Source organism: Dendronephthya gigantea, unplaced genomic scaffold, assembly GCF_004324835.1.
Source record: "Dendronephthya gigantea isolate DGI-Jeju-01 unplaced genomic scaffold, DenGig_1.0 000028F, whole genome shotgun sequence".
NCBI classification, from domain to species: domain Eukaryota; kingdom Metazoa; phylum Cnidaria; class Anthozoa; order Malacalcyonacea; family Nephtheidae; genus Dendronephthya; species Dendronephthya gigantea.
The window spans coordinates 2,006,379-2,022,587 of record NW_021163038.1 but is presented as its reverse complement, the minus strand read 5'-3'; the positions used below and the strand labels follow the sequence as shown (position 1 = coordinate 2,022,587).

At 38.6% G+C, this 16,209-nt stretch overlaps 1 protein-coding gene across 1 annotated transcript; it reads right to left on the bottom strand.

Annotated features, from left to right (window-relative positions):
• Positions 1 to 2,596: 2,596 nt before the first annotated feature.
• LOC114523739 lies at positions 2,597 to 4,662 on the bottom strand. The gene is made up of 2 exons (XM_028544768.1): positions 4,242 to 4,662; positions 2,597 to 3,408 (listed from the first exon to the last, which is right to left on the bottom strand). Exons 1-2 carry the CDS (start codon positions 4,512 to 4,514, stop codon positions 2,620 to 2,622), a joined length of 1,062 nt encoding a protein of 353 aa, XP_028400569.1. The 5' UTR covers positions 4,515 to 4,662; the 3' UTR covers positions 2,597 to 2,619.
• Positions 4,663 to 16,209: the final 11,547 nt, after the last annotated feature.

The window sequence follows — 16,209 nt, the reverse complement described above, 5'->3', positions numbered from 1 at the left end:
TGACCGGCCACAAACAATACATCGCCGACTGTCGGTGACTCGGTTACATAATTATGACATATTGCTTTAGCAATACAGTTGTACATTTCAAATGTTCTACTCATATTAATGACGACGTTCTTTCGTTTGCAAAAACATAAAATATTTTATACGTTCTATCAGAAAGATTTTGTCATGAAAATAAAAAAAATTTGAGTATCGCATTGCCATCTTTGACTTTCAATTCCTGTAGGCTCGTTTCAGTTCCTGTAGGTTCGCTCCTGAACGGGACGAAATCACAAGTCAAATTGACCTTTGAAATCAACGACCGTCACGCATTGCGCGCTTGAAAGATAAAAGGGGAATGGTCTATTATATGGCTTTGAAGATGGTGCTGTACTATTCTCGTATCCACTTCTCCAGAGTCCGCCTTTGCCTCCCGTCGCAGTTGTCAACATCTAACCTTCTCCAAACCGAACGATTGGTCTGCGCTAGTCTCATGCACACTTGACAAAACAGCGGGCTACCTTCCCACCACTCCGCGATCCGCGACTCGTAATACTCCCTCGGGAAATTGAAGCCTTCGTACTTCCATTTCAGGAATTTGTTGTACTCGGCTTCGTTCCGCGAAAGCCACAAAAGGTGTTTCGCCAGTTGTCGAGGCGACTTGAAGTCCCTAACCTTGATCACAGATGTTTTCAGGTTCCCCCATTTCAAGACCTCGTCGATTGTATCCGTTCCCATCCAGACGGGAACGGCACCTGAGGACAAGGCGATGTATATTTTCTCGGTCATGTAATAGTCGCAATCGGCGTTTGGAAAAACGAAGGCAAACTTATATTTGGACATGATTCCTACTAGAAAACCGTGATTATCTTTGGTTCTAGGAAGCACGGGCATCGTTCGCATACATTTTCCGTAGAAGTCAATTGGCATGTGCTTCATCAAACGGTGTAGATACAAAGTTCTGGTTTTCTCACAATGACTGTAAACGGCGACACTCAAGCCAGTTTTCTTTGCAAATGCAACGGGTCTGGTCAATTTCGGTTTATAGAATTGCGGGCAAGGGAAATCGGAATCCAGCCGATACGAGGCAGAGTACGAGAACTTCTGCATAATGTCGCCATTGCGAAGTGCTTTCGTAAAAACGGGGTTCTCGTTCGCGTGAAATATCCAAGGAACAGTGTTGTGTCTGCTTGACGCAGGAGGCATTTCTTCCGCGTCACGTCCGTGTATCACAATAGCCGAAGCCTCTGCTATACGACTTTTGTTGCTAGTTAGCTCGCATTTAACCGGGCATTTGTCGCTCACGGCGAAAAAAGGGAATTTGTATTTCCCATCGATGCCGGTTACATTCACCTTACGTCCGAAAACCGAACTCCAATATAATATTAAAATCGTAGAGTTTTCCGTGTGATATGAAGTACCCGCAATAGTGTCATTGAGGATGCTTTCCGTTGGCAAAAAACCTGACCAATAACTCTTTAAGTTGCTGATTTGAAAAATGATAAAAAGAATGCTAACCACAGATAACAGCACTATTATTGAGTATCGCTTGTTCATGTTAAAAGAAGAAGTACAAGCTCTATGCCAAAGGCTATATGAAATTCTAATGTTTGCGCTTTTGAAGTGTTGTGCATGTATTAAGCATGCAAGCTTGTATTACGGAAGTAAATATGCGGAAGTTATTAAAACAAACTATTTTTAGTTCAATTTATAATGACGGAGACCGAGTAGAGTATCAATTTCAAATCGAAAATGACAATTATCACGCACGATATTGAACGAAGAGTATTAAAGAGAGGTCAAGGGCATTTGACAATTCAAATTGAAAAGGACACAGAAAATCAAATGAAACCTAGCAGGTATTGCAACCATTCGTTGATTTGTTTTGGCGTTTATTTGTTTACACCATCCGAATGTTTTCAAAACAATTTAATGAATTATAAATAAGCATTTTGCCCTTTGTATACATTAAGAATGTAAACAATCAATTTGAGTGTTTATTGTAGTGTTAAGGGGCCGGTATGGTTGTGTAAACCTCTGAACTACATTTTGCGTAGTTAAACCGTAGTTTACTCAGAAATAAATGACTCTGATTGGTCATTTCTGTCGTTCTAAAGCTCAATTCTATGGTCGAAAGTTAACTACGTTTTTATACAACCGACCCTAGGTATGTTTGATTATATCGGCTATGTTGATTTTTGTGTAACGATAGCGGTATATATTTTAGTAGCATATTTTGTTAAACAAGGCATGTTATTTAAACAGCAATTAACTCATTTTTTATGCATGAATTTAATTAAATATAACTTTTATAAGGAAAGGAGCACATACAGTCAGGGACAAGGAGAAACAGTTTTGTGTCACTTTTCTCTATGTGAAACAGAACAATATTATTATAGAAATTCAAGCAATCTTTTATGATTATGACTATACTTTTGTATAAAATATGGAAACAAAAAAAAAGGTGATTCTAATTTTATTTGTGTTTTGAACAAAGCAAGCATTTTCTACATTTAGTTACCACTACTCTAGTGTTATCTATTGCCTGAGTACTTTTTCAGCATAAGTATAAATTTCAATTTGATTCATTTAATCTCAGACATCTTGCCCTGCAGCCTTGGCAAATTCTGAAGACTAGGGCACAACCTTTTCTCTGTATGCAAGAAACAATGATAGCATTGCTCCTGGCGAGATAATAAATGTTAAAATTAAAATAACTGGACATATGAAAAATAATAGCAAAAGCTTGAAGACATATCGGCCTGAATTCTTAAATTTCAACTGCAGAGTTTTCAATGCAAAGAGCTCTAGTATTACAAATGTTGATACAATTATTGTGCAACAGATAAGATCAACAGAAATGGCCAACTGATATGGGGCACCAAATGCTACCAGGCTGAACATCTTGAAGTTTAACCATTCATGTGCCACCATAAATGTTGCAATGATATGATGGAGGGTGATGAAAGCACCAAGAAAAATAAGGAAGAAAAAAATTGAAGTATTTGTAGTGTAAATGGGTTTGATCCCTTGAATTGAAAAGTTTGCAAAAGGTAGAAGAAACGTTGTAGCCAAAAATAGCACCATGATTATGTTCACTTGAGGTAATGATGCTTTGTTATGGTATACAACAATGGCACAGCCAAGAACGGTTGAAAGTACTTGTAAATAAAATCGACCGGTAGTAACTTTAGCAACAAATGGGGTCGCTGAAGTTGCCTGGCAGAAATGTACTAGGACCAATGCCAAAACACCACCAAAAGAACTGGTAAGTCCAAGCGCTATGTAACCAAAGATGTGGTGTAATTTCAGATCCATATCTTTGCTGTACATGTTGATAAACACGACGAACGAGAGGGTAAACAGCAGCAATTGTGAAGTTATCCAATAATTTTCAGTCGTATCGAGTGTCAGCTTGTGTGCCTATAAAGAAACGGAATATTTCAATCTTCAAACTGGAAGATTTAAGCAAATTCTAACTAAAGGATTTGCATCAGTAAAAAGAGGCTAAGGAGGCTAAATATATTCCAGTGGCGTAGCCAGCCTGACGATTTATTAAGGCTATGCAAATTTTATGTTATTATCATTATTCATTTCTTTAGAAATTCATTGTTTTCACAGTCGATGAACGCCAAAATATTAGCATAGCATGACTAAGTTGTCGGGCTGGCTACGCCACTGATATTTTCGCCCGTGCACGTCAATAATGGTCAGCTAGCCAGTAGGTTTGTGAAAAGGCTTTCTTATCCGGCATCAATTGGTAAACTGAATAACTGCTGCAAAAGCTCGGTATATACACTTAGTACTCAACGCTCAACCCTCACTCTTGAACAGCTGAAAAATACTTTTATCAACTCAAAACTCGGTGTGCGAAAGATTCATGCTATAGCACGAACTCTTATAGCAAGATGGAAAAAAACACAACACAAAAAACGCATAATTACAAGTAGTAATAATATACTGCATATATAGATTAGCTGCGACATTTATTCTAAGCTGTCAAGGCTCAAGGTATTCCTCCGCCTATTTTATATTTCCATGTGAAACAATGATATTATAATCTAAACTAACAGTTCGTTTACTGATAGCCGACCAAATGCAATTTGCAGTTCGGTAAAAAAACAACAACATAATAATGGCTGGCGCCAACTTGGCTACACTTTTTATAATATGGCGTTTTGATGTAGTTAGCGTTCCAATGTTTATTGAGTTTTACGGACTATGGGTTTAGTTATAATGTGTAAGCTACTTCTTACTAATATAAAGTCGGCCAACCGTCTTTGCCAAAGCACAGGTTCTGTCACCAATTCAAACTGATGTAGGAAATCCCTCATCCAAGTTTTTCTTAACTGTCCAAGAAAGGACACTGACGATAGAAGATATAAACACCATATACTCCATTTTGCGGCGGTAGTTTTCGATGGTTTTAAGTAGTAATTCGCCGCAAACACGCTGGTCAGACCCGAGATAAACACAAGAAATAAAACAGGCAAGAAAAGGTCATCGATTGTGACATAGTGTTCTGCCATTAGTACTACTAAATTCGACTCGACTCACGTGATATTTCGCTTTTTATCCTCGTTATTTTCTGACTCGTACAACGTCAAAAAACATCGGAAAGTCGAGGAAATAAATACTAAAGGATCTGTGGCACCCGCACAGCAGTGAGATTTAAAAAACAACGTCTGTTTAGCCTCAAAACCAGTCAAGCGAATCTGTTTACATTGTTGGTCTGGGCATAGGCAGCCCAGACTTTGACTTGCGCGTGTGATACTCGCGCGCGTGTCGCGCTTACGTTGTTTACTTCGTCTATATATTATGACAAGGTAGGAAAGAGTTTATCAAAATATGACAGATATACCTTCGTAAATGTATAATTATCTAAAAAATTACTTGAAGAAACGCCACAAAAACTACAACCTACTAATCACCGATGATTAAACTACATTATCCTGAAGTTTTCATGTTTTTAAACAACATCTAAAGACCTCAAATTAGCGAAATAAAACAGGAATTCATACGGAATTTTGAGAAAACTATCCGAGGGTCACTCCGCCTAAGGAAACGTCATCTTTTTTGAAATATTAGCTAAACGCTCATTGGTTCTCATTGATGGTCCTGCAGGTAAGCCAATGAGCGTTTAGCTAATATTTCAAAAAAGATGACGTTTCCTTAGGCGGAGTGACCCTCGGATAGTTTTCTCAAAATTCCGTATGAATTCCTGTTTTATTTCGCTAATTTGAGGTCTTTAGATGTTGTTTAAAAACATGAAAACTTCAGGATAATGTAGTTTAATCATCGGTGATTAGTAGGTTGTAGTTTTTGTGGCGTTTCTTCAAGTAATTTTTTAGATAATTATACATTTACGAAGGTATATCTGTCATATTTTGATAAACTCTTTCCTACCTTGTCATAATATATAGACGAAGTAAACAACGTAAGCGCGACACGCGCGCGAGTATCACACGCGCAAGTCAAAGTCTGGGCTGCCTATGGTCTGGGCCGAAATTTGATACGTTCAATTAGCCTTTCTGCGCAGTGCGACCAAGCCTTCTGTGCGATTTTTGAGTCCGCGCGGGGCCAAAGGACGACAACAAACAAAATTGATATTTCGCAACCTCGAAGCCTGCGTATTTCTCTGAAAACTTTGCTGGGTTTTTTCCTGTGTAAATTTCCTATATTTTTTTATTTGTATGGCAGGTGTAAGGCAGACATTAACGTTCGAATTTTCAAGATATAATATTATAGGTAGAATTCCTCTAAATTACTTATATCTTTGTTATATCTATGCTAAGCTTACGGGAGCATTGTGTCACGTTTGAGCGTCTGTTTCAAAGGCATACAATCGACATAATCGTCTTCTCAATGCTGCTACAATCTTGTCTTTAAAAACTAACGCGCGCTCATCTTGGACACGCTGATGTCGTTTCACATCTTGGATGACGGATTTCGAGACTGGATGAAGCCCCCCTCGAAACTTGCGGTAATGGTGAAGCAAAGCACAATCTGTAGGCACAACATGGCTCGTTATATGTTCTTCGACATGCTTAAACATCTCGTGGACGCCGACGACAGACGAATACAGAGGTTTGGTAATGAATTTAGACTTTTGCCTAGAAGGATAGACCTTTTGTGAACGTACAACGTGCGTCAGAAATTGCGGTAATTCGGCGAACTGCGATCCATCGCAAAGGACGTGAACATCAATGGCGTTTGCATCGAATGCTGTTTCATTATAGTTCGCGAAGAAGAAGGCATGTCTAAAGACGAAAGTGCCAAATTGCGGATTCTCCAAATCTTTCATCAAAGTACCCCATCCTAGCGATTTCCTTGGGACGATGAATTCGTCTAAATCTGCGTACACCAAGTACTTCACCCTGTACAGATTTCGATACATGCATTCGTTAATGCTCAATGTCTGGCCGAAGTAATGAGTGGAAGCTCCGGGCAAACCTTTTCCCCAGTTCAACACGACCTCGACAGTTCCCTCTCTGACGTATTCATGGAGCGTCTACAGTAAAGTGGAAGCACGGAATTAGAGTGCACGCAAGTCGCAGGGATGTTAAGCACTTTGGAAAGGAGGGGAGAGGGGCACCGGGGGCCGGGGGAGGGTAAACGGAGGGACACCTTGATCTGATACGTCTTTAGCTGTCATGAATCACCATGCATCATGAATGTACGTTAACCTTATACAGGTTACAGCTAAAGCAAGCAACGGGCGACTTAAAAGCATTGGGTACCTTAGAATTTCTTCAAGTTTAGAGAATACGCAAAGTTCAGATGGAAATACCTGTAGCACGTTTTTGTCAGCGGAGTAGATGTAAAAGGTAAACCATTCTGCGCCAAGAACTTTGTTGATTTCAATGTTTTCAATGATGGTCCGTGGCTCTATCTGTCCAAATAAGGGCGAGTTGATGCAAACCCCAAAGGTTTTCGTTGAGTAGACTGGCTTTGTTATGAAAACCGCAGCTTTTGTTTTTCCTATTGCAAGACATTAGAAAAAACGGCGTCATCTTCGCGTTTGTTTGTCCATAATTTCACAATCAAGAACTCAATTACCTGTGATAAGATGAGTTTGCTCAACTGTGATGGCACTCACGTGATTTGCAGCAGTAACGTGGTCTGGCAACGGCCACAAATAGGCGTAAGGTCCAAGTTTCCCTATGGTATAATCCCCGGTGGGGTTCAACTTCCTTTTCTCCTTAGACTCCCCGAGTTCAACCCTTGCGCCGCTGTGAAGCAGTAATGTTCCATGGAGTGGTGGCTCGGACTTCTCACCAAAGCCCATAACCGTAATTACTGGCGCGCACGGTTCGCGATCGTCCAGATAGGCCGTGAAGACGTGTGTGGCCAAACCAAGTCGTCTCCATCGACCGCTTGTGTCTATTAAACCAGACTCGTTGAACCTTGTATACTGAAAGCTATCAAGACACGAGTTGACCGTACCAATTGTCTTGTGTACGAAAGGACCCATCAAGTTTAAAATAGCGAATCCACCGAGGATAACAGCCAAGAGTACTAAAAAAGCTTTACAGCGATGTGTTGCAATCATGATAAGTATGTCTTAACGCAGGTAAATTGCAGGATCCTCATCATAATTTTAAAATTAGCGGGCGGTGATCAGACCCGACCGACTGTATATTACCTTAAAAACGAAGGGTAATGAGGGTCCTGTGTGGGCTGGATAATAAAGTTTCCTAAGCGAAGCAGCTGATGAAATGCCCATCCTACTCTGCCAATGTTTTGCAACAGGTGCATTTTGAACATCTTCAGAAGGCTTTGTTTACATTTGGAGCCAAAGCCATGCAACATGTTTACTGGTGGTCCCAGCAAACCGTGTTTACAATCATGTCATGCATGCATCGCTGAGCCGACCCAACCTAGCCGTACGAATACATTTTTTTTATACAAAGATTCCCAGATAGCACTTTGCAGTCTATTAAGACTGAATTGCGTGCTCTTTTACAGGAATTCAATAGAGATATGATTTACAGAGTAAAACATTCAAAGTTGAAATTAATAAAATCTAAGGCTGGCAAAGAATATTCGCTAAATATTTACAGTGGCGTAGCCAGCCTGACGATTTGTCTCGCTATGCTAATATTTTGGTGTTTATTCACTGTGAAAACAATGAATAATTATAATAACACGAAATTAGCATAGCGGACAAAATCGTCAGGCTGGCTACGCCACTGAATATTTAGAAACGTATTGTACAGTATTATATGGTTATAAAGTAATAAAATTGAGGATCTAAGAAAATTCATCAATGCTCGCCGGTATAAAATTATTTAAAAATCTATCTGTTTTTATCTTTGGAAGATGAAACTGGGGGTTTTCCTCAGGTCGTAATTCGCAGAGTGACGGTCTGGCAGGAGGGATGATAGTTTATGATGTAGATCATTGATGAATTGATTGTGATAAAAAGTGATAAAAAGTCACCCTCTTTTACTTTTATCAGTGTAACATAATATAATAATAATAATTGGTTTAATAATCCGTTTGGCAGTAAAAACTGAATTACACGGTATAAATAACTACAATTAACACAATATATAACAACTAACTAATAATATTTAAAGGTAATAAAACTTCTACGACGATCAATGTTTGCAAAAATCTTAGGAAAATTTTCAAATCTTAAGTTATAACATCGTATACAGTATCGCAGAATTCAATTCATATCGTCTATCCAAACTTTAAAGTTTTTTCCTCAAGTCATCGCCTAAAGTGGGCATTAGTGACCAAGACGACCAGAGCCAACACTTGCCTCGTATCTATAGCCGTTATAGCCATCGCACCAAGTTGCAAGTTTCTAGCTAGAACCAAGTCCTTCCACGCAATGTAAACACGCGATCGAGCACTTCATACACTGCGCATGTCAAGAGACTAGAGGTCAAATTTACCCTAAATTATTTGCATATCTATCTCAAGGTGGTCAATTTTCGTCAATTTTACTTCAAGTAAAGCACAAGCGTTTTCTTAATCCGGCCACAATCCTCGTTTTGAAGACCAGCGCGCGCGCATCTGGGACAAGCTGATGATTCACATCGGTCATAGGAGAAATCCCTTCTTCAAACCTACGACAGTGATGAAGTAAAGCAAACTCAGGTGGTACAACGTGGGTCCTGACATAATATGTGACGTGCTTGAAAACCTCGTGGACCCCAACCGCTGTCGCGTACGACGGCTTGATCATGTATTTTGACCTCACCTCTGGCGGGTGGATCTCTCGCGATCTTCTCACGCGTGATATAAAGCTGGGTAGTTTCACGTTCTGCGACCCAGAGCAAGGGAAGGAAGTTTTAACTGTACTTGTTGCGTTTAAGTTTTCAAAGAAGTATGCATGTCTGAACAAGTATGTTCCATCTCTAACACTCTCAATGGTTTTCATCATGTCCTTCCATCCTAGCGATTTCTTTGGAACGATGAATTCGTCCAAATCTGTGTAGACCAAGTACTTCACCCTGTACAAATTCCGATACGCGCATTCGTTAATACTCAATGTCTGCCCGAAGTAATGTGTGATGTCTTTGGGTAAACCTTCCCCCCAGTTTTGTACGACCTCCACCATCCCTTCGCTGGCATATCTCTGCAATACCTGTTGTATACAAAAAAGAATTTGAATATGGCTCTAATGGTTCCCTCTAACAGCCGGATTAGCAAACGTTCCATACAAATATTCCGAATTTTTTTCGGAAATTCTCTAGTCTATTACGAAGTTTAAAAGATTATAATTAAATCACAATCTGTTTCGTAAAAATGTTTTTTGTGTGGAAAGATTTGCTGAAACCAAATTTAATTTAGGGAATCTATTTCACATCAAAAATTTATAATGAAAAAGTTTAATTTTGCGACACTGAAACGGTGCTTTTAAGAGGAATAGCTTTTGCTACCCTTGTGATTTTCTGCCCATTTTCAGAACATGTCAAAGTGAATGTGAGAAATTAATCCTTTTGTAGAAATCAAGCCAGGCCAGCCCTGAGACTCATGTACGTGCAAAGCTCGTAGCAACTAGGATCACTAAAAACAGCATCTACGAATTCAAATTTGTATCAATGATGAGAGGTATGTTATCATGGGTTAGTTCTCCAACTTTAAAACGACTAAACTTAATCTAAGACATAATCCTAACCTAAACCTAATCTAAGACCTAATCCTAACCCTAATCTAAGACCTAATCCAAACACCTAATCTAAGACGTAATCCTAACCTAAACCTAATTTAAGACCTAATCCTAACCTATCCTAATCTTAAGGATTAAATTCGCGTATTTAGGATTTACTGAACACTGAATGATATAAATTATTACAAATACCTGAAGCGCTGCTTGATCGGAGTTGTAAATATAAAATGTAAACCATTCTGCTCCGAGCACTTTGTTGATTTCGATGTTCTCGATAATGGCACGTGCGTCTACATTTCCAAATAATGGTGAATCTATGCAAACTCCGAACGTTTTGGTCGAGTAGACCGGCCGTGTTATGGGAATTACAGTTGTTTCTGTTTTACCTAAAACCAAGAGAAACCATTGGCTTAAATGACCCATCAATACGATAATGAGAGAATCGAAGGGATTCTTTATACATGCGTGATAAGGTGCAGAAAAAAAGCGGACGAGTTTCATGTTGGACTGATTTCTTATCTGCAGAAAATAATGGAAATTGCAAAGTTTCACTGCATGCGATGTCGAAAAATGTGGAAAATATGGCCTTGCAAAGTTCAATCTCTCGCTCTTTATATGGCAATTTGATTGCTTCTATCAGTATGAAACGATACATTTGCACCTGGTTGCTCGTGCAGAAAAGGAAGTTTCTTTCGTTACCTGCGTACGATCTAATCTGTTGAACCTCAATCGACTTCAGATAGCCTACCGAAGGAACTGTAGCCGGCAACGGCCAAGAATACGCATACGGTCCCAGTCTCTCGAGCGAGTAGTCTCCGTACGGGTTCAATATCATCTTTTTTTTGTACTTTCCGAGCTCTATTCGTTCACCGCTGTGCAGCAACAACGTACCACGAAGTGGCGCCTCTGACATTATGCCAAATCCTAAAACAGTTATAAGTGCCATGCAAGGATCACGATCATCTAAATATGCTGTGAACACGTAAGTAGCTTTCGCCAGTTGTCTCCAGCAGCTGCTCGTGTCTACCACTCCGGATTCGTTGAAAATGATGCGAGAATTACAAAGGCATGGACTAATCGTGCTGAATGTCTTGTTTAAGAAAGTTTCGACGAAGTTTAAGAGCGAAACACTGCCGATGACAGCGAGGAATGTGAGAATAGCCTGGCGACGTTGTAATCTTACCATGGTTTGCTAAAAATTTTATGGAGAAAAATTTACCAGACAACTGAAGTAGTTTCATGTTTCGTGATGTTTTGAAAACAACACAAGTGCACTGAAAGTCAAACAATGTTATGTTTCGACTTTTAGAAACAACTGTTCTTCACTGTAATCTCCGTTTTGATTGGTTAGCCACATACAAAATTCCTGATATTTGTAATTATGACGTGAAACTGATATATATTGAAATGACAGTAAGTAATCTTTCAGGGCCTGGTTGTTCAATAGCCGGTTACTTTAAACCAGGGTTAACTCAAATTTTCACATCATGGGCCGGTTGTTCGAAAGGCGTTCAGCTTTTAAACCCAATGTTTAAAAATTCTTTCATACAACAACTTGTGAATGACGGAACCTACATCATGAACTTATCCACCGTTTAAGCTAAACGCCTTTCGAACAACCGCCCCCAGTTTTTTTAATGGCTCGTTTATGAAATTGATAAATATTTTGTTTCTTAAATATTTTGAGGACAAAGAAGTCTTATTTTGTAAAGTTTTGAAAAGGTGCAGAAGTGCGACAAATTACAACAATCGACATATAAAAAAAGTATTTATCAAGCTAAACGACTCAAGCTGAACGATGTAGAGATTAAACTGTTCGCACTTAATGCGTTCTGTACTTGCACATCGCACTTTGTAGGGAACAGAGAAAGACAGTAATGTTTACAAACCTTAATTAGGACTGTGCTCCTGGGGCCAGTTGTTCGAAAGGCGTTTAGCCTAAACGGTGGATTAGCCAAAGATTGAAAAATGCTCTCATACATCTTGTGAATCACTGAGCCTCTCGTGCATCTTTAAATAATTATGTACTTGAAATATGCACTTAAATATGTACATTGAAAATTAAACTATTTACATCGAATATAACCAGGATTAGGAAGCAGCGTCTTCAAACAACGCTTTAAATATGGTATAACAACTACGGATGCGTAACTCGGATACTTTTCATAACAACACACTTGTATTAAGTCTCTCTAATTCTTCGCTTAACTGCATGCAATAAAAGACAATTTGTCATTCTATTTGTCAAATGGATTGGTGCCTGAGGCAAGCCAGATAAATTTACACCGGTAAAGTTATGCGAATCTATAGTTCGATCTTCTGGCTGTGTAATGATAGGTCATGTGTTGTTGTCAATTTCAAGGTAGCGAAGATCCACACACATGTACAGTATATAGTTCTTCTCAAAATCTTGGCAAATCGCGATCATCTGTACATATTTGAAGATAATTGCATTTTGCATTGCAAATTTCTTTATACGACATCGACCATGCATGGATAATTGGAAATATTGCATGTTAAAACTGCGTCATATCGATGATAAGTTATTGTCGTATTGTCATTAAAAGCTATACTGTATTAACTTTTAATTATACAGTTAGTTACAGAGCTGGCCAATCAGAATGGTGTTGAGTTTAGTGCGATTTAACGACGCAAATGTTTGCTAAGTGCGTATATACAACTGGCCCGAAATATTTACTTCGATAAATCGTCGCGGATCTGGTCTGATTGTCTTGCTGTGGTGATATACCAATTTATAAAGTTATTTTAATTCAAAATAAAGTTATTCCAATTTTAAAATATTAATATAAGACCCCAAACTCCTCTTAGATGTATGATGAATTTTGCAATGCATGATGTACTCGTCGACGAAAGAGTGGTGTGATGCAGATAATTTTCCTCCGTAAATCTTGGAGATGTAATGTGGTCGTCCAACTGCATTATGCATGTTATTTCAATATCTTTCATGTGGTTTAGAGAACCGAAAATATTGATAACTATTGATAACTATCAATTTCTCTAGGTATTGCGGAGCAATATCTATCAATAGTAGTCATCGTGATACGCAGGATTTTTTTTTTCAAATCTTCTTTACAGTCTGTTAACGTGAATATATGAATATTGCCCCCCCCATTTATGGATGCTGGCCAAGCTACCGAGAAAAAAAACGCCACGTATCACATCCACATACACACACACAAAGACTTTTTATTTCTATCATACATGCATTCTAGTCGACAGTCGAGGACAGCCGAACCCAGCATATGGTGATCTGTATTTACGGCTCTGTCCTTAATCGTGCACCTCCAAGCGAGGGTATGTTAGGCCTCTTTCAAGAATAGGCGTGAAGCTATCTAAAGGCTTAGCAAAGTTGTGGTGAAATTACTTTCTCTTTGCAAAACTCTTAGTGAATTATACATACCATAGTTTTCCTCCCTCATGTTGATGTTATAACCTCGAACAATATATATGATCCGTTATGATCTTTAAGCCTAGCTCAACGGGTTTTTTTTCATTCATCGCGTGATCAGAATGTTGGAATCATTCCCTCGAGTACTACTTCTTTCGAAGATGAATGTTTGAGTAATCAACTCGGTAATAGCGAGGTTCAGATTTGACTACCACTACGACTACCACAACCTTCGAGGGAATATAAACCAATCAAATGTGATAGGTCTATCAGACTAACCAATCACGAGTTTAATAGATTAGCGAGAGGTAGTGGTAGTGGTAGTGGTAGTGGTAGTGGTAGTGGTAGTGGTAGTGGAAGCCAAATCTGAACCTCGTTATTAACTGCATGACTGCATGACCATGATGTTTATGTCGTCACGACTTATGAATCACTGACTATGAATCTATTCAATACTATGAATCACTGACTCACTGTTTTACCAGATGCTTTTGTCATTCATAACATTGAAGATTCTGCAAAATGCATATCAACTGTATATGTATTCGAGTTTCAATATTTGTAATTGAATGGTATTTCGAACTTCCGACGATTTCGTCATTGTAAACAACTGAACTTAAAAGAACCTGTACCAAATCTTGGAGGATCTATAATCTGATCGTCCTACTGCATGGTGAAATGTTATTTCAATTTCTTTCATATGGTTTAAAGAATCGAAAATATTGCTAATTAAATCTCAGACTCTCTCAGATCGATGATATTCATGTTAAGCATGTATGTTAGTTAGAAATTAGAATTGCACTAAATGTTTATTATTGACCTCGGTTAAGAGCCAAAATGTAGGTAAACTGTTCAAGCACTTTCAAGCACTAAAACTTCGACAATCTCCGAAGATTTCATTTCTCTATAGGTGTTGTGGAGCAACAATAAAAATATAAAAATCTATAAAACTAACTCTGACTTCCTCAGATATGCCTGTAATTATGAGTTATGTCTTGCGTTGTCAACCTCAACGTGGAGAAGAACCAGATATATAGTTCTTTTCGAAATCTTAGTAGATCTCGAATGTTTGAATAATCCGCTCGGCATTAACTATATAGTATATGAATCACTGACTTACCTAGTCACCAGGGCCCGGTTGTATTAAGCCCGTTTAGCGTAAACGGTGGATAAGTCAAAATTAAATTACACTCTTACAACTCTCTTGAATGAGTCAACGTGAATGTTATGCACTGAATATGTAGTTGTAAACAGTATCTTTGTATTAAGATTAAAAACATTTAGTTTGCTTGTTGAATAAAACGGCAGACTTGCTTTCTATTTTGAACTTATCCACCGTTTAAGCTAAACGGGCTTGATACAACCGGCCCCAGGTGTCATTTTTAACTTTCACGATTCTGCAAAATGCCTCTATTTTAACAAAATTATCGGTATTCGCGTTTTAATATTGGTAATTGTCTGGGGCCGGTTGTATCAAAGCCGGATAGCGCTATCCACCGAATAGTGATTTTTTCAACCGTTCTAAAAATGCTCGAAAGGGGATAAAATTTCAGCTTGAAAGCAACAATTATTAAAGAGGATCTTCAATTTAGGAATACTAAGATTTAATCAAAGTTGTAGCAAATAACGGGCGATTTTGAAGCAATTGAAAAAACCACTATCCGGTGGATAGCGCTATCCGGCTTTCATACAACCGGCCCCAGAATGGTATGACGCACAGGGTTCTTCATTGGAAGCTAGCCTTTTTCGAATTCATTAAAAACAACTGAACGTAAAAGAACTGGAATGCTACCGCCTGATTGACATGCTTAAACATTTGAAGCCAAATCATTCCTCCAGACACGCATGTTTTAACTGACATTCTCGCGAGGCTCTTTAAATTTAAAATGATTTAAATTGAAAGGATCTTAAATTTTGAATACTTTTTAGTTTTGACGGGCGGAAGTTTTTATCGTAAAAATGCATTAAAAATGCGCTGTACGTACTCTTAAATATGTTTTTATAGATAGCAGTCTTTAGTTATCAATCAAGGGCGTACCGAGGTATTTCCATGCATGCAATTGGGTGTGTGTTTGCGTGTACGTCCCCCAGGTTTTACCAAGACAGTTCACTAAAAGTCGCACATTTTTACTTATGGAGCGATATAATAGCCGAATTTATATTAGAAGACGGATTTCCGCCTGAGACGCAAAACTCGACGAAGACGGGTAACTCGTCTTGATACCTGTGCCCTCCTCTTGGACGGCATTTTGTATCCCAATATACACCGCAAAGCTTAATTACCAGTCTTTTATTTCAATTTTATTTCTAAAATTTGTCTGATGAATCGTCAGATATAAATTTAGACGGAGTTTTCCGTTAAGGACAAGAAATTCGTCCAATTTCTTCGTCGTTTGAACGGAAAAGTTGGACGGAGAAATTAAGACGAGAAATTAAGACTGCCTTTGTTTTAAAACAACTATCAATTCCCCCGCTCCTCACGCCCAACCTGCTTGGTACCCCCTGTTTATCATAGAAAAACGATATTCAAAACATACGTTTGAGTTTACAATGTTTTTTTTTAAATAACGCAGTATAACCTTTACTGCAGTTGATTCCTGAGGCTTTGGCAAAAAAAATAAAGCTGGATTTTTTTAACAGGCTAAGCGTATCATTGGTGAACGTAAATCCTCGCCCGTTGACGCCATCT